The sequence below is a fragment of the Trematomus bernacchii genome, unplaced genomic scaffold (assembly GCF_902827165.1).
Source record: "Trematomus bernacchii unplaced genomic scaffold, fTreBer1.1, whole genome shotgun sequence".
NCBI classification, from domain to species: Eukaryota; Metazoa; Chordata; class Actinopteri; order Perciformes; family Nototheniidae; genus Trematomus; species Trematomus bernacchii.
The window spans coordinates 13,522,466-13,543,999 of record NW_022987720.1 but is presented as its reverse complement, the minus strand read 5'-3'; the positions used below and the strand labels follow the sequence as shown (position 1 = coordinate 13,543,999).

The 21,534-nt window shown below is 41.1% G+C and overlaps 1 protein-coding gene across 2 annotated transcripts; it reads right to left on the bottom strand.

The window, feature by feature from the left end:
• Positions 1-2,079: 2,079 nt before the first annotated feature.
• On the bottom strand, positions 2,080-20,998 carry ppp1r1b (protein phosphatase 1, regulatory (inhibitor) subunit 1B). 2 transcript variants are annotated; one of them, XM_034142994.1, is made up of 5 exons: positions 20,438-20,998; positions 8,034-8,117; positions 6,931-7,006; positions 5,599-5,727; positions 2,080-3,821 (listed from the first exon to the last, which is right to left on the bottom strand). In XM_034142994.1, the coding sequence occupies exons 1-5, from the start codon at positions 20,654-20,656 to the stop codon at positions 3,667-3,669; spliced, it is 663 nt and encodes a 220-aa protein (XP_033998885.1). In that variant the 5' UTR covers positions 20,657-20,998; the 3' UTR covers positions 2,080-3,666. The 2 variants fall into 2 exon arrangements, with proteins under 2 accessions (XP_033998885.1, XP_033998886.1); XM_034142995.1 differs by lacking the exon at positions 5,599-5,727.
• Positions 20,999-21,534: the final 536 nt, after the last annotated feature.

Here is a 21,534-nt window from a genome sequence, read left to right as displayed (position 1 = left end):
AAAGCAGCAGAAAGTCAACTGGAGTTAAAGAGAGCGGGGCATAGCAGTTATCCTTCTGCGCTGCGTTGCGTGCATGGCTTCCTTCTGCAGGGGGAGACGAGCTCTGCCGGCGGTCTCGTTCAGGATCCGAAAATACAATTTAAATATTTTTGCACACTTATTCCTAGTGTGCCACTGGTTACGGAACCGCATTCCGGAGCTAAGAGGCGGCGCCGCTGCGGTGTGAACAGGAAAAACCGGTACTTTTCAGGCTCCAGCTCCGAGCCGGAGCTGAAAACGCGTTGGTGTGAAAGGGGCATTAGTGCCAAGTTGTCTCAGACAATCTGCATTTCCTAATGTGGGACAGTTCTGTGCAAAATGTGGGACACTGAAAAGTCTATGTTAAAAAGCCTCAGTCACCTTAATTCATGTAATGAAAACATCTCAGGTCAGTAACACTCAAAGCTAAATGTACAATACCATGTTCAGCTATTTTACTATTTATAATGTTATTGTTGTTACAACAGAAGATTTGTTTCTTTAAATTGAAGTTAAATGCATCAATCTGGTGCACTTTGACGGCAAAATTAAGAGATTTATGGATACAGCTCTCAACACTCATATGAAACAGAACTGTATATATTTCAATAATCAAAAAACCATTAGAATATGCTCACAAGCAATAACACATATTTGATAAACTCCTCTCTCCTATCTTTATCTTACCTAGTCTGCATTCTTTCTTTTTATTTATGCATATTTGACTAATCACTCTCCTTTTAAACTGTGTTTTTTATTTATTAAAATAAAAATATAGAGTATATTTACACCATATTATAATATTTTCTGATGAACAAACATATCATAAACACATCCTGATAAAAACTTGCAAGATTGTTTTATTTATACGAAATTTAAAACCTTAACATTAAGTTTGTCAAAACACTACCTTTGGGTGGTCTTCGCACAGGGTACTTCCTGTTTGAAGGTTGCTCTACCCTCATCTGTGATTGGACATTTGAGAAGTCATGCGGTTTTGATCGCATGACATCACAGCTTGTGTTAACCCATCATTTAATTGACTCTCATTTGTTTGCGGAAGACCTACACCCATTTTAGTTTAGGTGTCCCACATTATGGAGTGTCCCACATTAGGGCAACTCACCCTATTACCAATAGAAATACATTGCTTTTAAAATCGTTCTGTGTGACACGAAAAAAAGGCAAAAATCGTGTTGGTGAACACGAATCAATAGATTAAATTAATTTCGTGACTATAACACGAAATGCCGTGAGACTGGGCTGAATATTCTCCACCGCCAAAAAAAAGGCTGTTTTGAACGGCTCTTTCGAACGGCTCTCGGAAAGGAACGGAGCCATAAGATCCGGCTCACTTAAAAGAGCCGTAATTCCCATCACTACTTTATACAGCTATATGTTGTTTCTAAATATAATATAGTGCTGGGCCGTTTAAGTTTTCTGCCTACACAAAGCGTAGGTTTTATCTTTGGCTAGAAAGAATGAAACTATTCACATATAAACAATACTTTACAATCATGTAGGATGGTTGGCAGTGCTTTTGAGCCAAGATAAAGTTGTTTTATTTTTTTAAGGTTAACCAACAAATGCGTTTTAGTATTTTTTGATAATGTGAAGTCAGTAAAAAATTCTAATAATAAAAATGTGACTTTGATACCATTCATTTGTACAACAAAGGCAGTCACATTTTAAATAAAGCTTCTTTAGTTGACAGTGCTTTAGTTGCACACCATGACCACTCAACGGCAGTATAGTTGTGAGTTATTAACACTAATGCAGAATACAGAGTAGTGTGTTGAGGCCTTAAAGATCAAATTAACTGTTATAATGCCACTTGATGCAACACATTCCTATATTTTCTGGTAATGTTGATTACATTTTAAATAAAATCTTTTGTTTTGAACTATAAAGCTAGCTACTCTATGTCTTGATAAACCACACCACACCTGGGTTTAATGGAGGATAATGACTGAAAACTGATAATGACTGATAATTTGCGTGAAAAAATAATAATAATGAAAATTCATATTTCCTTGGATGAATTTAGACTCCACACATACATCTGTTTGAAGGAGAAAAAGGATAAGTTGTTTATTTTAAAAACAAAAGCATCACATTGAGAAAGCAAGAGAATGGAAAAATAAAATAAAGACAGAATAAACATAATAGTTCATACAAGTCTTTCCAGAGTTCTTCTGACCCGGTGGAGAGGGGAGGGGGACAGAGAGTCAGCTGCAGAGCCTCATCCATTCATCCCATCATTTGGGCAGGACAGAGGTCCAAGTTTCACGGACTTTTTATTTACAAACCGCAGCTCAGAGGAAACAAACATTTAATTATTGTGGCACAACTGGAATCCTTTGCACTAAAATAACAAATCCTTTATATTCAGCTAAACTGGAAATCAGATCAGATGCTGATTTAAAAAACCTTAGAAAAGAGAGACAGTCAATATGTTGTTAAAAAGAGAGCATTGCTAGAATGTCAGTTATACAGTAACCACAGTGCCTGGTTTTCGGCTTGCAAGTTGGATATAGAGAGTGGAAACAGGACAGAGCTGAGCTACTCATACACCGGACGTTAGATTAGAAAAATAGCTTTAACAACAGATCCTAACATACATTTAAAAAGATGACAATAGAAAAGCGATGACATACAAAAGGGAATTTTTTAGCCTGAAATTAGTGAACAGTATTATAATTTAAAATATTTGTTCTTCTTTACATGGTGTCAGTTCACAATGAATCCAGTTTAATAAATGTGTGATGCATGAAAGCAACTGTTTGGTATTTCCATCTAATTAGAGGTAGCTTTGCCCTTTTAGGATTCATTTAGTAAAGTATACTCAAATGTAAAAAATATGGTATGAAATATTCAAACACACTCAATGGCTCTTGGATTTAACACAGTTATAGACAAAACATTTTGGAGCTTATTATTAAGTCTTACGTAAAGTGATACTCCAAGTGTTTTCAGTATCTATATTTTATTAAATATGTACTGATACTAGATTGCCTTTTAATAAATGTAATGTATTTAAGATCGATATTAGCTGGAGTATCACTTTGAAACTGTCAATCCCATTTCAACCACAAGATGGCAGCACAAGCACGTTTTATGCAAATCATAACAATGATGTTTCAAAATAAATTTGCATCATACCATACGTATGTATAGGCTTTTTTTTGCATGGGTCTTCTAAGAGACAGATTCTGTGACAAATATATGTGAGTGTGTTTATTGTGGTAATAATTATCATCTTTAGAGAAACATGTATCTTTGTGTAGAAGCATTAAGGTATGAGGGAGGACTGGTCTTGTTGGTCAGGGTATTTGGTCATGTTGACCTTGTTGTCCCTCCACTCTCATTATAAACAAAGGGACATTACTGCTCAGTCAGCAGATAATTCCTCACCTGCTCATGAGGGCTGACTTCTCTCTGTCCTCTCTTTAATCCACCTTTCCCTTTCAATCTTTAGAGGTGAACAGAGATCTTTGCTCACTCTCATGTTTGATTTCATTCAGCTCTCATCCTCACATCCACCAAACAGCACACACCCGTTTCCTGATCTCATCTGAGGTCTTTAGCTTTGAACCATTTCATAAAACACCTTCACTCCCCCCCAGTTCTTCCCCCTCTCTCTCTCTCTCAGTTAATTCCCCGCCTGCTCTCCTCTGTCGTTTCCTTCTCTTCACCCTCGTCCTCTTCCTCCCTCTCTTCCTCTTGTGCTGCCTGGATCTCTTTGGCTGTCTCTCTCACGCTGGAGAACTTGTCTGACTGCTCGGTTGTCGTCTCTGTGTGATCTAAGGGGACAAAGACAGATGTCAAAAGAAGAAGTCAAATCCCCAACTAAGTTCTGCTTCTGGTTAACACATTTCTTCATAGATGAAATGTACAATTTATTCTGGTGAAGGAGATGACTGGTGGGCACGAAGACATTCATATTTAAAGTAGAGCTGGAATCATTAGTGTATTATTTCAACTAATTTGACAACTTATTAATTGGTTGAGCCGATTTTTAAAGAGCAAATGTTGCAAACTGAATATCTTCTAAAAACTGCACAGCTCTTTCATTTTGATTCAGATATATTGACATGTTTTTTTATAGTACTTTTTCTAATTTCTATTATAAATGTATTTTTATGTCTTATTTCCTTTTTTCTTTCTAAGTTTATGTAATTAACCATTAAGTCAGGGAACATTCCTTATATGTAACTTGGCAATACACCGGACACTGATTTTGCACTGCTGGTTGGACACTGACAATATTTTCAGACATTTTAAAGACCAGACGATTCATTGATTATAATTACTAAACATCATGTGTTACTCTGTGTTTCAGCAGACTTCAACACAGAGGATTTATTGAGAGGCTGTCATCTGCGCTGACAGAGCAATCATTCTGAATAAAATACCACTGTTCTCATTTGACATAATGGAAATGAAGAAACGATCATTTTGATACATTTGACAAAATAATAAGGGAGTATGCTAAAAAGTTAACTTCAACATAAGATTTGTGGACTATTTTTTCTTTCCATGTAGACGGAGTTCAAATTTCCACAGCTGTTCTGTTGCAGCACATAACTCAAACTGAGTTATGAGTTGTATTAGCTTTATAATAATATGTTGGAGGGGTTGAAACAGAATACAGAGGATCAGAACAGACAGTGTTCTCTGTGAGCGTGTTACTGTCTGGCCTCTGCCTGGTAAAGGTGTGTGTGTGTGTGTGTGTGTGTGTGTGTGTGTGTGTGTGTGTGTGTGTGTGTGTGTGTGTGTGTGTGTGTGTGTGTGTGTGTGTGTGTGTGTGTGTGTGTGTGTGTGTGTGTGTGTGTGTGTGTGTGTGTGTGTGTGTGTGTGTGTGTGTGTGTGTGTGTGTGTGTGTGTGTCCACCTGTAGTCAGCTGCAGGTCTCTGACAGATTCTGGGCGCGACACAGAGAGCTAATATGACACTACTGAGCTTCATCTGTGCTGCTGGTCCTGAGGAAATTAAGTTACCCTGAAAACCACGGCAGCCTTTAAGAAACGCATCTCTGTTCTACTGTTAACAAAAACAGTTGTATAGTTATTTCAGAGCAGGGGAAAAGTGGTGGTATTTATTGCCCTTTTAAGTCTTTTACTTTTGTTTTTCAGTCTGCAATCTTCATTCTCATTCCAATATGCTTTATAATACAAATACATTGATGTGTCCAAACTTGAAACTGAGTGCTGTCTCACATACTGTCAGAAGAATACTAAAATATTACGTTTGTAATATTTCTAGTCTGGTCCATGTTTTCTCAGGTGATGAGATTATCATACACCACATTAGTCAGCATTCTGAACTCCAATAACTCAAAGTAAATCCTGTTTGCACCATCAAAATCTGATTAAAACTATTTAGAAATATTTTTCTATCCTATTCAATTAGATTGCAACCATGCTGGAAGTGTCAAGAGACATTTGTTGAATAATTCATTTTCCACCCAAGCAGGCTTATAAACGCTAGTGCCTTTAAAGGCCACAGGATTTATTTTCTCTTTTGTCCTTGCTGCTGCTGTTGTGTTTTCCCAGGCTGCGTCAGAGAGCCTCCCTCTCACCAGCAGCTTGGGTGGGAGATGTGTCCTCTCCCTGCCAGCCGTCCTCCTCCTCCTCCCCTTCACAAGGGTCTTCCAAGGGGGGGTAGATACCTAGGTGCTGCATATGTGCTTCGGCCATCTTCTGCACAGCTACACACAGGTAATCACAACACACATACACACACACAGGGAGACGGACACAAAAACACATGGACACAGGGATAGAGGGATATGTTGTTTTGGTTTTACCACGCTTCAATATTGTCAGTTTGTATCAAGCCTCACCGGGGATTTTGAATACATGCCAGGCAGGCAGGAAGCCAATTAAACACATGCACTGACAGACAGAAAGACAGGCGACTGCAAAACGTTATCCCACACTGGTTTTTTTTAGCCTCCGCTGCTGTTTTCTATCCCATCTCTCACCCTGTTCTTCCATCTGTTCGTTTGTACCCTCGTCTTTCCTCGCCTGCCCGCCATCTTCAGCGCTTTTCCTTTGGCAGTGCTGACTCACCCTCTTCTCCATCCCCCCACTATACACTCTCCTCTCTTTTTTGATATTACCTTAACTCCCCTTCTCACTTCCTCTGGGTCACCTTGACTCTTTCTCTCTCTCTCTCACACCCTCAGTGTGGCACTGAGCAGGTCACTCATCCTAGGATAAGGTAGGTTGTGTAATCAGAAATGACTCTGAGGTAGCTCTCTCTTCCCCTCTGTGCGTAGGAGCAGATGAAAAACAGATTTCTGATGCAGGGATGAGGTTTCCTGGCTCATTATATCATCACTTGATATGCCACACGTAACCATACATCCCCATTAAAGGAAGCTCTGCTGACAAGCTCTGAGAGAATGTGTGCCCCTTTATTGACCACATGCAACAAGCAGAAAGCCACATGCATAAAGACTCACATGAAACAACATGAGTTATATATCTTGCCTATATGTGTGTGTTGTGCGTGTCTGTGTGTGTGCGTGTAACAGCTGTATACACAACTGACTATAATCCTGGATGATCTAGACGTTCCTAGACTCACACTCACTGTCTCACAGCTGTCACACACTAATCTCTCTTTCTCCCTCTCTGTCTCTCCGTCACACACTGTTGTGGAGTGTAGAGTAAGAGCAGGAACACATGGAAACAGGCCTGTGCATTTCACACATGCGCAGAAAGAAAATAAATAGAGGCTTTTAATACATATCTACCCATCTGTCACATGTCAGCTATCAGTGAGCATGAAAAAGCCAGGAGGAAATTGACTGCGGCGAAGCACGGTAAAACAAAAAGGACTTAAACACAAGGATGAATCACAACACACAAGCACCACCTGTAGTAGCAACACTGCTCACACCTACCTCTGAGTGATGGAGGCTGATACACATTTGGGTTGACACGTTTTGGTTTGAGTACTCCGTTCTCTCCTACGACCCACTGCAAACAGAGAGGCATCAACATCACCATTGAGTTATTAATGATATGGCTTTTCCACAAATGAGATCAGTTACATTATTTGTTGGTGTATTTGACCCTTCTCCTCAAACGAAAAAATGACAGAATGTGTAAATATGCAAATCATTTTCATTTCAAAAGTTCTACTGCTTCACATAATGTCTCCTTTTTTGGTATGTGCACTGGAAACACTTCAAATTTGCATTCTGGATGAGTGGTTCCAAAAAACCATCACTCCCTATCAGAGTGAGTTGAAACTGTAAATAGCAGACTTCTGCACACACATTTTTCTGCACAGTGAAGATCAAATGTCCCAGTGAAGTACTAAATAGGAGAGAAATAAGCATTTTTGGCTCTTTATTTCTACACATTTGATCCAAAACCTCGCATAACAGGGCAAGGTATAGTGATGATTCAGGTAATGATGGCGATATTAACAGACGTGTTCAAACCCAGGATGCAGTGTTTTTCATTGCTGCAACTTTACATAAAAATAGACCTTCTTTATTACTTAGACTCCCTTTTTTGGTATTGCAAGGTCACTACATGTCAGTCATGTGATGCAATATTTACCATATGACATTGAGAAATGCCATGAGTGCTACTGCACACGTGCAAGGACACTTTTTTTCTCACTTAGGTCATAACTGCAATTCAAATGTGATAAAACACTGAACATTTAATCTCAGGGGATTTAAAATGTATGACAATTTGAATTACACTTTTCTTGGGGATTAAAAAATGGTTGACCACACAGCATGAGTTTGTGATGAACACAAGCAAGGATGAAAGAGTTTTAACAAAATCTATACTTTGGGAGGTGGTATTAATAAGGCGGACAGCAGATTCTGGAAAAAAACACAGAATAATGTTGTTAAACAATGAAATGGAAACTCCAAAACGAGGTTGTGTGCATTGTTTTGAGTTCATGGGATAGGCTTGAAGGAAATGGTGGTGGATTGAGGAGAATGCACAGACACTTCGAAAAGTGTTGTCACTTCACCTTTACCTGATGGGTGGACTGATCATCCTCGGGAGATGATTGGTCGGCTACTCTGAACAGCGTGGCAGGTGTTGGCCTCCTGCGCCGGATCTATAAACAAACACACACACAAACATAAAGGGCAGCCATAAATAAATAAGTAATCTAACTGGCCAACATTTCATATCATTATAATAATGCAGCCCTATAAATCAAATTGAGATTGTTGAGAGTTGATGCTGGTGAAAGGAATGCTGCGGCTGACATCATCAGTGCTGCTGCCCAGTTGGCTGATTGGCCGACAAGTTTCAGTGCACACGGGTCAGGTCCGATGCCAAAGTGAGTAGAGGAAGACTCATTATGTAGCTTGTAACAGATACAGTGAAAGGTATGCTTTGAAAAACAGCAGAGAAACTCATGCTATTTGCTCAAGTCAGAAATGATCCTGCAATTAAGACAAGCTTAGACCACTCTCACAAACAGAGGGACCATGGAAGGTGGGATTTTAGACTTAATGAGCCCCAGCAATCAGACACTGCCCTCCACTGTAAAGTCCCAATAATCAACACACACTGATCCCTGCAGGCTAAAGCCAGGCCGCTGCTAATCTGAGAGCAGACAGACAGACAGGCGGACTGCAGGTCTGCACTTTGTATATGGAAAAAGTCACTACAGTAAACTCTCTACCCTCACAGGAACAAATGCCCTGCTGTGCCCTGCAGCTCGCCAATCCCATGCCCTGCCTGTGGTGGTGTGGGTCTTTTTTTGTTGTTGAGAAAAGCGGCCTTTCAGGATAAGTATTGTGAAATCCCATATATTTTGCCTTACTGAAAAAAGACGTAGATATATTAAGGCAAGTTTATTTATATAGCACCTTTCAACACAAGGCAATTCAAAGTGCTTTACAAAAATAAAAGACATTAAGAGCCTTAAGAAATAGTGCAGCGGAAACACGTTATAAAATGACATTTAGGCTGTATTATAGCAAAAAATACAAGTATCAAGAAAATGATTCAAGAACTATTTGGATAATTCATTCATCATTTAAGTCATCAATGAACAACAGTTATTAGTAGCAACCATTTGCAGCTTTGAAGCAGATTATACTTAAGGAGTGGTTTGAGAGGTTTTTCTGGATTTTTTTGCCCCCTTTCTGCACCATTAAAAACTGAAAAGTCAAGTTTGAAACGCCTTCTGTCAATCATGAGCAACTAACCTTTTAAGAAATCAGGAGGGGACTGTGTGCTACACAAAAGAGAAGAATGTCATTAATAAAATATACTGATAAAACCCCTGAGAAGAATGTGTGAGGCTCAGAAAAGAAAGCGTGCAGATATAAAAACGTTCCCACAAAAAGGATATATAGCTGACATGTATAAAACTACCTTTTGAAAACATGTTGTTTAAAAAGTGTGCTGAGAATGAAAGCAGCTAGCTAAGTGGTCTTGGCAAGTCGAACAAACAAGGTATTGAAAAGTGTCCTCTGTGGAAAAAGCCACCTTGTCCATGGCATGAACCCTGGCACATTCTTTAATGCACCACATGGAGGAGAGTTAATCCTGGCTCTATTTTGTGTTAAACTGCTCCATACTCAGAGATTTGTTTGTGGTTGGTTCCCCTTCTTTTCGTTTAGGGAGGTGTGCGTCATCGCAGTGAGGCGCATGTTGCCAAAGCAGAGGCTTACTTGGCCGCATGTTGGAAAGCTGCTGCTGTGAAACAAGACAACACAGGGTAATAGAGCGTGGATTTTACCCTTATTTATGACACCCGACACACATTTTAATCCCGTCACGCAACTTCCAGCTGTCCCGTCTCCCCTGGATCTCACACACTATCTGTCTTTATCTCGTTCACCTCTCGTTTCCATCTCACTTGATCCTCTGCTTCCTCTATCCCGTTTACTTCCATATCCATCCTTCATTCCTTGACATTTAACTCACTTCTCCCCCCCTCTCCTCTCCATCACCACAATGCGTCATAACTGAAATCATGATATCATCCCTTGGTTTGCTAACTTATCTGTATCATAGAAATGTATCAAGTCTAATTTAATTATATATAATGTCACTGTAACTTTATTTGCTTACAGTTTAAATTCAAGCCTAGCTACTAAATGTTCTCAGACAGAAGGGTGTCGCTTTGTCCATTGTCAGGCAATTATCATAGATCTTAGGTTTGTAATTAGTATGCAAGTTTCGCCCGTCTAGCTAACATTTCAATGGCCTGTAATGTAAATTCCCTATCTGAGACCTCCCCCCCTTTTGTCTTTTTCCTGTATAAAGTGCTTTTCTGTTGTAACAGAGTCAGATTATTGTACGTCGGTGGTGCAGGGTTATCTGTCCTTCCAGCTGGAAATAGATTGATTCTGTTAAATGCTATAACTCTTAACACAACTTTGGTTAAAACTTATTTGTTCATTCCTTACCAGAAGGTCATTAAGTGTGGAATTTCCACCACAGTCTGTCTTTTACCTTTCCTCAAGTGACCTCTCTATTTCTCTCTTTACTGGCAGGGAACATCCACAGGGCCCACCTCTCCCTGGGCGAGGTGGGGGGGGCCCGGGGCTCCATGCGGCCTCTGCCTGCCTGACACCTGCTCCCAGCCTTGCAGGGCAGCCTGAGGTGTCTCACACAGAGACCCACACGAGGGAGCAGACACCAGATGTTGCCATGACCGAGCCTATGCCCAAGTCCTGTGGCATTAAAGCCATTAAACTGGGAAATCCTCTGGTTTGTCCCCTTAATATCCCAGTGTAGACATTGTGTATGTAAGGTCACATTAAGGTTGTTCTGCTTAAAGGTCACTTATTATGCAAAATCCACTTGTCATGTCTTTTATACATAAACATGTGTCGCCTCTGTGTAAAGAGATTCTGAAAGTTTCAGAAAAAAAGATTTGCTGACTTTTTGTCCTGATCCATTTATATAAAAACCTGTCTGAAAATGAGCTGATCACATTTTAGAGAAAAAACAGTATAACAAGGGACCTTTAAGTGAAGAGAATGAGATGGACATTTTTAGTTTGTTGGCCTATTTCTTAAACTCCCAATATTTGATAACTTCGGCTATTGATAAGGAAAATAATTGTTATCTGCATTCGTAATCAACAGTTGCTCATACAAATGTTCGCATCATAGCTTACAACAAGGTGACCTTCCCATTTTAGTGTTTTACAAATGTGTAGCATAAGCCTAAGCCTAGCTATAAAATAGCTGCCCTTTTTTTATTCTACTGTTTTTGTTATGTTACATTATTTTGGGGGAAAAAATCTGAATAGAACTCCAGCACTGGATAAATCCACTGGACCAATATTCAAAGAAAAACATTTCTCAGCTGCACATCAAACATCAATTCCCCCGCCCCCCCCCAAGGACTTTTGCCTATTTCTATTTCCTGGAAGCAAACAGAAGAAAGAAATTTGCATTCTTCATAAATTCTGAAGTCCATTTTCTGACTCCGCCAATGACACTTGAATGAAAGAGATGGTTGCGGAATGAAAGCATGAAAACGTAATAACAACAGGGTCCTGCCCTTTTATTCGGATGGACATAGGAAGAGATGCGAGATAAAAGGAAGGTAAAGTGATTGTGTAAGATAATTAAGGTCACTGAGAAGCGTAATCTGTAAATCTGCTGATCTATTCACCTGAATAATGCTCACATGTAGCGTGTGTGATGGCTGTCCTCTTAATGTCATCATTTAATCATCATGGCGATCTTGTGAAAATGTCAGGACATGACCTCCTTAACCATATAAAAGACAACACTCCACCTAAATTGCAAAAGCAAAGTAGATGAAAAAACCGGTCATCATGCAAACATGCATTTTTAGCTATAACAAACTGTGTTTTCCTGTCATGCACTGCACACAGTGATGGTGGCGGTGACGTGCTACTGTGTGACATTGGCATGCCAGATGACATAAACACACATAGTGACTCTAGTAATTTTCCAGCCTTCAAACCGCTCTCTCCAAGTTACATAATATGTGAGCATGTGAGATTACCCCCGCTATGCTTTATCCCTACAGACCCTCCCTCCTCCCTTCACCATCCTCCACCTCTCTAAACCCCCTGTCCCCTGCCCAAGCCTCCTAACCCCTCTCCTCTGTTGGCAGCCATTGTTTTTATACCAAGATCAGTAGAGCTTTCCGTGGCCTTCCAGCGGGCTCCACAGGTCTGCAGGCTTCCCTGAGAGGCAGCAGCACCTCACTTCAGTTTCATTGAAACAATTGGCTGATAGATCATAGCGTAGAGAATAGATGCACCAGCGTATATCTAAAGCTGAGGATTGAACTTGAGTATCCTGCTGACTCTGCAATGTGTCACAGGTGAGAGGCAGAGAGAAACCTCTAGATTCCTTTCTTATTTGAATGTGTTTGCACGATAGACAGAGCTGAAGAAACACAGCATCTAAAGTGAAGAAGCATGGTGTGCAGGTGACATTTAAAGAACCCCTAGAGGCCTAAAGAAGGAATCTCACCTCAATAAGCGAGCAAAGTCATGCAATCAACAAAAGTAAACAATGAGACAGACATGGAATCAAAAAGCAAATATAAAGCGACAGATCAATTGTGGCATGGCTGATAGATTGACTAAACTTCATTTGATAAATTATAGACTAGCTTTACTTGGTGTGTTTTTATGTATTCCTCTTTTATTACATTCAATTATCATACTTTTATTTACTTAGTTTCATTGATGTATCATTGATTTCTTTAAACCTCCACAAAGCCATTTGGACATTTGTTTTGAAACATGCCACATTATTTAAAATGCTGTAATCTTATGGTTGAATCTTTAGAAGTCTGTCAAGTTTATTTGGGGACAAGGCCGCAATCCAGGAAGAACTCCGTTACCTAACCCTGTGCTCTGTGGGGTGCAGGAGTCATTGGGAAATGTTGACTTTGCACATGTGTGTATGCTGTGCACAGGTATGTGTGTGTTGGCTCAACACACTCTTGCATGGCACCCCGGGTGCAGTTTGGCTCATGTGGGTCTGCTCTCTAAAGACCGTCATCCTCTAAGCTGGTGCTCTCGGGCCGCGCCTATAAAAAGCAGCAGTAGTAGGACAGCATAAACTAGATCGGAGGGGGTCCCTGGGGGCTCGGTGGGATGAGGCAGAACGATTCTGAAACTCTGGCCTGCACCAGCTGACAGTGGAGCATCTCAAAGGGAGTCAGTTGTGAAGTCCTGGCCTTAAATCAAATACAACAACACAGAGAGAAACACACCTCAGATCTCCTTCCCTGTCAGATAACATCCCTTGTGTCCAATAGCCCTACATTACATCAGGATATCCTCTTAAGCAGTTTCAACTCTCTCCCTCGTGGCCCAGCTGTAACCCAGCTCTGGATGGACACGTATGGATTTGTTCAAGATTGATCTGGAGGTATAGCATCTGCCCACAGGGCTGTGCAGTGGTATCGGAAATAAGTACTTGTGTATGTGCATGGCATTCAGGACACCAATGGGAACATAGTCAAATGTTCAGCCAAAGAATGAGGGGAGACATATGGAGTACATTTGTACTGTAAAAGCAATGTAGGTCTTGTGTCAAATGCTGGTACCAGTCGGATAGAGTTTCTGAAGGTGAAGCTCTGTTCTTCCTACTGAAGTTGAATACAATTTTTTTTTTATGATGCTGAAATGTTGGTATTTATTTAACTGTAGAAAATGTACTCAGGCAACACATACACCATTCACCCTGATCATTTCTGCCACCTTCATTTTTTTGTATTTCGTTCAGCATCTGGAACCTCAGGTGCTGAACACAGAGTCCCGTCTCAGCTGTCGTAATCTTTGGCTTGTTTAGTCTCTGAAGAGCAACTCAATTAAGCACTCATGATGTCCGCCTTTTTCTCTGGGCCATGCCCCCCCCAGTGAGCCTTTTAAAAATAAGTGGCAGAGCCCCATGTGGTTCTCTAAGTGCAATCTTGCATTGAGTTCAATAACACAATGAGCATGAAAAATGATCCCTGTCAGTATGAGCTGAATGATTTGTTTTTCTTTGCACATTTCTAGTTCAAATGTATTTCTGAGAGATAAGACACACGTTTTATGTTTATGTTTTTGGATATTACAAATGGTGGAACAAAACTGCATCAACCTTGTAAGTTTAACAATGAAAAAAATGACAAACTTTTAAATATGAATGCATATTTGCTATTAATACAAGAGTGCAATGGGTGATAGTTAATTAGAAATTCAAACAGGTTTAGCAAATTCAAAGTACAAATGTGTTGTTGTTGAACGAGACATGCCAAGCTGTTTTTGAGCTCCTACATATCAGCATACTTTACTTTATCATCTTTGCCAGATGTTTTGCTTTTTTTTGTGCATATCCACAATGGAATAAGAAGAATTTGATTATTTTCCGACTTTGTGTTTTGCTAAAAGATTTGGACACACAGTTGCCATGATTATCCCAAAATACCAGCCACCCTGCACATTCCTGACAAAGCTGGCAGACAAAATGTTTCCACATAAGCATGACAAATACATAACCAAAGGTCAGCGATCAGATATATCATGTGACAAACAGCTCTGTCCGACACATTTAGGCTATACTTAGGTGTCACTAAAAGAAAAATGCTGCCAGGTAGTCTCAACAAGGCTTCACTGAGTAACACCAGCTTTTCGAAGTTTCCAGCTGTTTCAAACAAGGTCAAAGACAAGGCTACGCAATTTACAACCCCAGCTGCAGCTCAGTGAAGTCCGTGGTCTGTTAGATATGCATGTTTAGCTCATTCCTATTCAAATGAACAGCATCGTTGAATTCCCATAAGTCAGAGAGGCTGCAGTATGTTGCTTCTCAACATTCACGCGACACTCCTGCAGCGACCTTTAGCCCCAAGACCAGCTAACTGAATACACAGATGGGCAAGCGATAGCTGCTGGAAGGGCTCTCTGTTGACCCCAAAATAATGATGGCAGAATGATATCACCATCAGAGACCATCCCCCTCTTCCTCCGTCTCTTCGGTCTCACAGTTCCCCTTCAGCATTAACGTAATTAGGTACAGGGAGCCGTTGTTCCAGAGACTCTTGATAGAAAGTGTTGCCATTACATCACTAATGAGTTAATGTACCAGACTCTGGTGAGTGACAGGAAGCCTCCTGCCAGGTCACAGCGCACGATGCAGCGAGGTAACAACAGGGGAGATGCCAATCAAAGCCTTCCCAGAGACGATGGCCCCTCTTACAGCCTGCATACAAAGAATCATTCTGCTATTCTTGTTCATGCACTCAAATAGAGAGATGTTATATTGTGTAGCGGACAAAGACCAGCTCCAGAGGTCAACAGCAGGTACAAATAAAGGACAGAGTAGCCATAGTTACTGATTTGCAACGTCATATGTACTGTACCCACAGGTACGAAAGAAGATTATACTGTTGATGGTTGCTATGAATTTCACACATCATTGCTTGGATGCAAATGGCATGCAGTTCCCCTAAGTGTACATTTTAACATCACTTCATATTTAACTCTAGGGTTGTGTTTTCCTGTTGGCACCACAATGTTTCTATCATTGTTAACACCTTTTTCTTTTAGAATTAGCATTCATTTGAAATCTAAAAACACCTAATCTATCATCAGTTTACACATTGCACATATAACTTTATGTTTCAGCACGACAACCATGTGTTACTTTGATATTTGTGCATAACCTTGTTTGTGAATTGGGACATGCTCCCAAAGCCCATTGAAGATGACCTGGTGTGCCCCTGTGTAAGCTCATTAAATTGCAGGCGGATAAACATGAAAAAAAATGGTCTCAACTGCTGTAACAAAAATCAGAGATTACAACGGCCACGGCAGCAATAACATAATGCCATGGCTTCTCAGTGTTGATGAAACAGCGATCAAGACCAATCCCATTTGTTTTGAGTCACGCCTCAGTGCTCATCTCAATATGCCTACATCAGTCTGACCATCCTGTGGCTCTTTGAACAGAGCTAAAGGGACTCAAGCCCCTCACAATGGGAAAAGGGAAATCAGGAGGGAAGAAGGCAGTTACTATAATATGATGTCTGACGAAATTTGGTGACAAGGCAGCTTCTGATTTTATCCAGCCCAATTTCTCTTCCTGCTGAGTAATACTCGCTCGATTCACTTTCATTCATCAACACAGTCCCAGATAGAGAATACAAGGATATGTTTGGTCAGTTAGAGATGGGTTCATGCACATATGGGGCTGTATGTGCTCACTACAGCTTGACTTGGTTAGATTAACAATGACCCCTGAAGGGACAAGTGAGTGACTGAGTGGGATAGTGACACCACCTGACAACAGAGGATGTGTTGACCATAATGTGGAAGGCTAAGGGGGCTGTGTGTGTTACATCATTGCTGGCCTCCACCAGCTTCTGTGACCGACGCCGGTGCCTGAGGTGCAGCGGGCATTGTGGTGCATTTTCAACTCACTGTTTACAGTGTCATCAAAGCTCTATCCAAGCTCAATATTTATGTTTCATAAAGTGTTTACACATTACACACAGCCATGACTAGATGTTTAGTTAATACACTCATCAGGACAAAATCATTTTGAGACAAAAATATGAGTAGAATGAACTGGCTTTCATGCACATGCATTTCTTAAACAAAGTGGGAACGTACCATGAAAGGAACCTTTGTGCTAAACTGCTGACATGAAAATCGTTCTGCAGTCATTTACTAATCAAATGCCTGGACTGTCAAAAACAAGGAGGAACAAACACATAGCAGCCTTCAGAGGACAGAGGTCCATTGATTGTGTATAAATTGTAATAACAATCTGTGGTTTTCAGCAAAATCCGTTCCCTATTAGTTTTGCCACTACAAACATCAACAAACTGCTTTGGGCATGCAACTTTGAAAATAAACACAAGTGTTCATAAATTGGACATACATGTCATCGGGCTGGGTCACACCACTACAGAGACATTCTATCCGTGCAGGGAAAGATCACTGCACCCTCTTGCTTTGTGCCAACCAAAATATGTTCTTTCTGGAAGTGCATGTTGATAGTCCCCCAGACCGCTAATGTTTACCCACAAACACACACTGCATCAAAGGTCGTTGTTTGACTTTTAACCCAGAGACTGGACCGGGGAGGGCTGAAGGGGGGTGGGATCAGATATAGTGTGAGGAGAGTAGGTGGGGCAGAGGAACCTAAATCATACATAACTCCCTTAATAAAGATGATTGTGTGAAGTGATTGATGCCCTTTCCTGCCCTTTAATATTGCCTTTCACATTATTATTTCCTTTCAATTGAGAGGATCAACACAAGATGACAAGATCAAATTGAGTTTAAAGAGGAGAGACATAGAGAGATGTCTGATTTTTAAGTCCAAAGGGAGGCAGACTTGGAGGGAATCACGGATGCAGCGCCTGGACCATGACCCTAATCTCTGTCCGTGGTGCACATTACCCTACATCACTTGCTAAGCACGTAGGATTGGTGTGTATTCGTGTGTTGTGGGGGAGGGATGGTAAACACAAACCATGTGCTTCTCCGTGTTGTTGCAAAAAACACAACTTTACTTATGTCTGTTTCATAATGAGTAATTTATGTCAGATACTAAGAGAGCAGAACAAAACTGCAGATCTACTCCGAGCTGGCAGTGATGGCGTTGGAAAACCAAATATGTAAATGTGATCAAAACATTCTGATCAGGGCACTTGAAAGTGAGAAAAAGGTGTTAAAAGTCTTTCAGTTAAGTGAGAAAACTTCACTTGCATGAAAATGTTATGTTGGCAAGTCAAGATTATCCTAAAAATTGTTAATTAAAGGTAGGGTAGGTACGTTTGAGAAACCGGCTCGAGATACACTTTTTGTTATATTCCATGGAATGCTCTTAACATCCCGATAGCAATGAATATCTTAAGTGCTTTGACAAAAAATCCATAACAAAATGTCATCTGTGGAAGCTGTAGTACTGTAAAAAGCACGACCAATCATTTTAGCCGGCCCGGCTAAAATAACTGGATGGCCTACCTGCCTGTCAGCCTTCCATCTGTGCACAAACTTATCTCGTGCCCTCATTGGTCATGTGCGCGTTCGTGTGTGTTGGAGGAGGGGCTCTGTAAGGAAGTGGCAGATTTGTTCCGGCTGTGTATTTTCAAATTCTAGCGATCTCGAGCTGGTTTCTCCAAAATTACCTACCCTACCTTTAAGATAATTTTGTACATAAGAAAAAGTACATTTTCTAAGCTTTCAGCACAATAAACAAAATCTAATTCACCTAAAATGGAAAGTAAAAACGTGTTGGGGTGTTTATGGTAGATGTGTGCAGATATTAAAAGTAGAATGGATTCCTTCAAAATAAACATTTAACAACAACAGGAGATACATGTCCAGGAATAATATCTTACACCTATGGAGGAATGTACAAATGGCTGCTGTTTTTCTCCCACAATGTGCAATACTTTCACTGAGTGGGAGGTATGGAAATGTATTTACATAAACACACAACCCAACAAAGAGCATTCACACATACAGAATATATCCACATGTAAGCACCAATGCATACCACCTATGAGACACACAGTGCTGTCCATTAAAGTTGACCTTTAAGATGCAAACCGCGGGGGAGCTTTTGGCAACATAGTTGTGCAACCTGTCCCCATAGCAACAAGGCCCCAGCATTACAGTCGATAGCGGTTTTGGGGTTTGAATGCCATTGGAAAGAACAGTAAGGAAGAGTTATGGGTTGTGTAAGAAGTTCGGAAGAATGGTACAGTCAGTGCGGCTCATTAACAAAGACGGACTTGTGGGCGACAGTAATTGCTAGGGAGGGGAATGAATTGAGTGTCATTAAACGTTACTCCTGCCCACCCACACGTCCCCAGAGACTCCCCTCAGCCACCGGCTAGATGCTATCTGCTTTTAAGCATGTATAAACACATTCTCCCCTGAACATGTATCCGCCTGCCAACACAATCACATACACACATCAAGATGGATCAACAACAACTTGAGGCTTCTGAATGACAAAGGTGTCTCGTAAAGCAGCAACAATGGCACAGAAGCTTAAGCACACTCACAACCTATCTGAAGGTAAAAGGCCAATGCCGGCCTGCTGGAGGAGAGCCAGCCAACAAGCCTAAATATAGCTGATCACTGTTTGACCATCAGGTGATTGCGAAAGAAGGTCCCCCCCCAAAACCAAAGGAAGTGAGAGAATATGAAGCGCACATATGGTAGATTAATATCCTGTCATTTCTTAGAAGAGATGATAGGGATCAGAGCGTCATAACAGGGCATGAGAGATGGAGAAAAAACGAGGGGGAGGAGGAGAGCAAGTGCTTATGTGTAAATGTGAGTGTTAGTCATGTGAAGTGTTGCAAAACATTTCCATTTTAGCAAGTCCTTTAGTCTATAATGCAGCACTAGCATCTCAAATGTGTTTACAACAATATTAAGGTTAAAAGCTGGTAAGGCAAGAAAGTTATACTTGATTCAAGAAAGCCTGGAATAGAAAATGGGCCTTGAAAAAGTGAAATTATAAACTACTTCTCACAAACAAACAAGGTATGAGTGTTTATGATGATGATCAGGGGGATTATGGAGCATGGTTTCAGGCTCTTTGAATGCAAGCTGTGAAACAGGGACAGCTACTGAGGGAACTGTCCCCAGACAGGTGGACCTAGATATTGGGTTGTGTATCTTTCTGTCTCTGCTTTCCTTCATATAGAACATATCTATCTCTTGCTTTCGCGCCCAATCTCTCCTCAAGCTCTCATGAGGGATGAGCCATTGGCCTCGATCTACCTCAGCTCCAAACGATTCTTACTTTGTCCCACTTTCTCTGCTCTAAAATAGGAGCCACCAGCATTAGAGCCAAAAAAAACCTTCAGATTTGTCCTGGGCAAAAAACATTTCACAGAATTTGACAGGCAGGCATTTACATATCTCTGTGGGCGAAGCAATGCTGATGAATTGTACTAAGAAAACCTCCGAAAACCAAGGTCACGCACAAGCAAAACAAGTTGCCAAAGATGAAAAAAAAGTCATTATAAACAGTGTGAGCAACAAAATGTCAAGGGCTTGTTGTCGCTGCTCTGTTACAAAAGGCTTTCATACGCAAGATAATGACTTTCGTACACACTGTTAGACAGATCAAGATGAGACAGCAAGGCAGTAATCTCATGAGGAAACAGCAAAAAGGAAATGTCATCATGATTTCTCAATCGTGTGGCAGATTGGCACCCAGCAAACTGACTTGCAGAAGGTGGTGAAGAGTTATGATGCTCTAGAGTGGAGACGCTTGGTCAGTTATGCTACAGCACTTCATAGCTACATTAAATAAGGAAGCACCCTGTCTTCATGACTGGAAGGAAAGTATTGACACATTTGGACAATAAGAAATCAATGTGTGAAAAACTTCAAATGAAAATCAAACAGCTCTAACAGAATACTCTCTGGCTCAAACACCAATCTGTCCTCACCATCTCCACTTGCCGAGGGTCCAGGTTGGAGGGCACAGAGGCCGGCATATCAAAATGGATCTTCCTCTCCTTGGGCTCGTCTTCGTCCTCAGATGACATATCAAATTGGATCTTCTTCCTTTCCTTGGGCTTCTCCTCCACCTCAGTTGTCACAGCAAATTGGATCTTCTTCCTCTCCTTGGGCTTTTCCTCGACCTGGGTAGACACAGAGGGCTCCATGACTTTGGATCCTGGGGGTCTGACTCCCAGCAGAAAGTAGGGGTCTCTGCCGAAGATCACTAAAAACCTCCTTGGAGGTTGAAGGAAACTTCCTGAGTGGTCCCGCTCCTGAAGACTTGTCTTATCTCTTCTTCACCTTACCCTCGCACCCTGACTCAAAGCAACACACTGAACAGAAACCCTCTCTTGTTCACCTCCTGTCTTCTTCCCCCTCTCCAGCAGCTGCTAATATTCTCTTGTACCTCTTCTGTTCTCCCCCTTTCTCTCTTTTTTCACTGGCTATAGAACCTGTGCAGCTGGAGTGAATGAAGCAGGTCCTCAGATGTGGCTGTAAGGGAGAGAAGTGGCTGGGGAGGGGCCAGGGTCCACAAGAGGGTGGAGATATCAGGCAGGAGGGGAGGAGCCATAGCAAATAGGGGAGGAGAGGAGAGAGGATGTAACAAACAGAGTGGTGGGGGCAGCTGTGTTTTTATAGCTATCTAAGCTGAGTTTGATTTGTAATCAGAAAAATAATAATCTCATCACATCAGTTGAGCCTCTGTTGGCCTCTATTTGTGAATGAGAGATTTATGGTGAGAGAGGGAGGGAGCATGGAGTGCAAGGAGGGATAAACAAGAAGAGAGATGTGTGGAGTATACAAGGGGCAATGTGCATGTGATCCAGCAGCTAAACCCATTCTACTGACAACACTGGATTTATTTGGCTGAATGGTGTTATACGTGGTGCTATGACCAATCATTTTGAATTAATGCCTTATCAGAGTTGCAGTGACATGCTTAGGCTTAGGTCTTCCATCCTGTTGATATTCATCAATAACTGAGGCAAATCAGATTAAATGTTCATCCTACAAATAGCATGCATCTAATGACAAAACAGGA

What these genes read in the sequence shown, in the direction of transcription:
- ppp1r1b (XM_034142994.1), bottom strand. Translation starts at nt 20,656, where the DNA reads ATGGAGCCCTCTGTGTCTACCCAGGTCGAGGAAAAGCCCAAGGAGAGG. An exon ending in ATGATCAGTCCACCCATCAG is followed by an intron (nt 7,007 to 8,033) that starts GTAAAGGTGAAG and finishes CTCTGTTTGCAG; the next exon opens with TGGGTCGTAGGAGAGAACGG. An exon ending in TCAGCCTCCATCACTCAGAG is followed by an intron (nt 5,728 to 6,930) that starts GTAGGTGTGAGC and finishes ACCTGTGTGTAG; the next exon opens with CTGTGCAGAAGATGGCCGAA.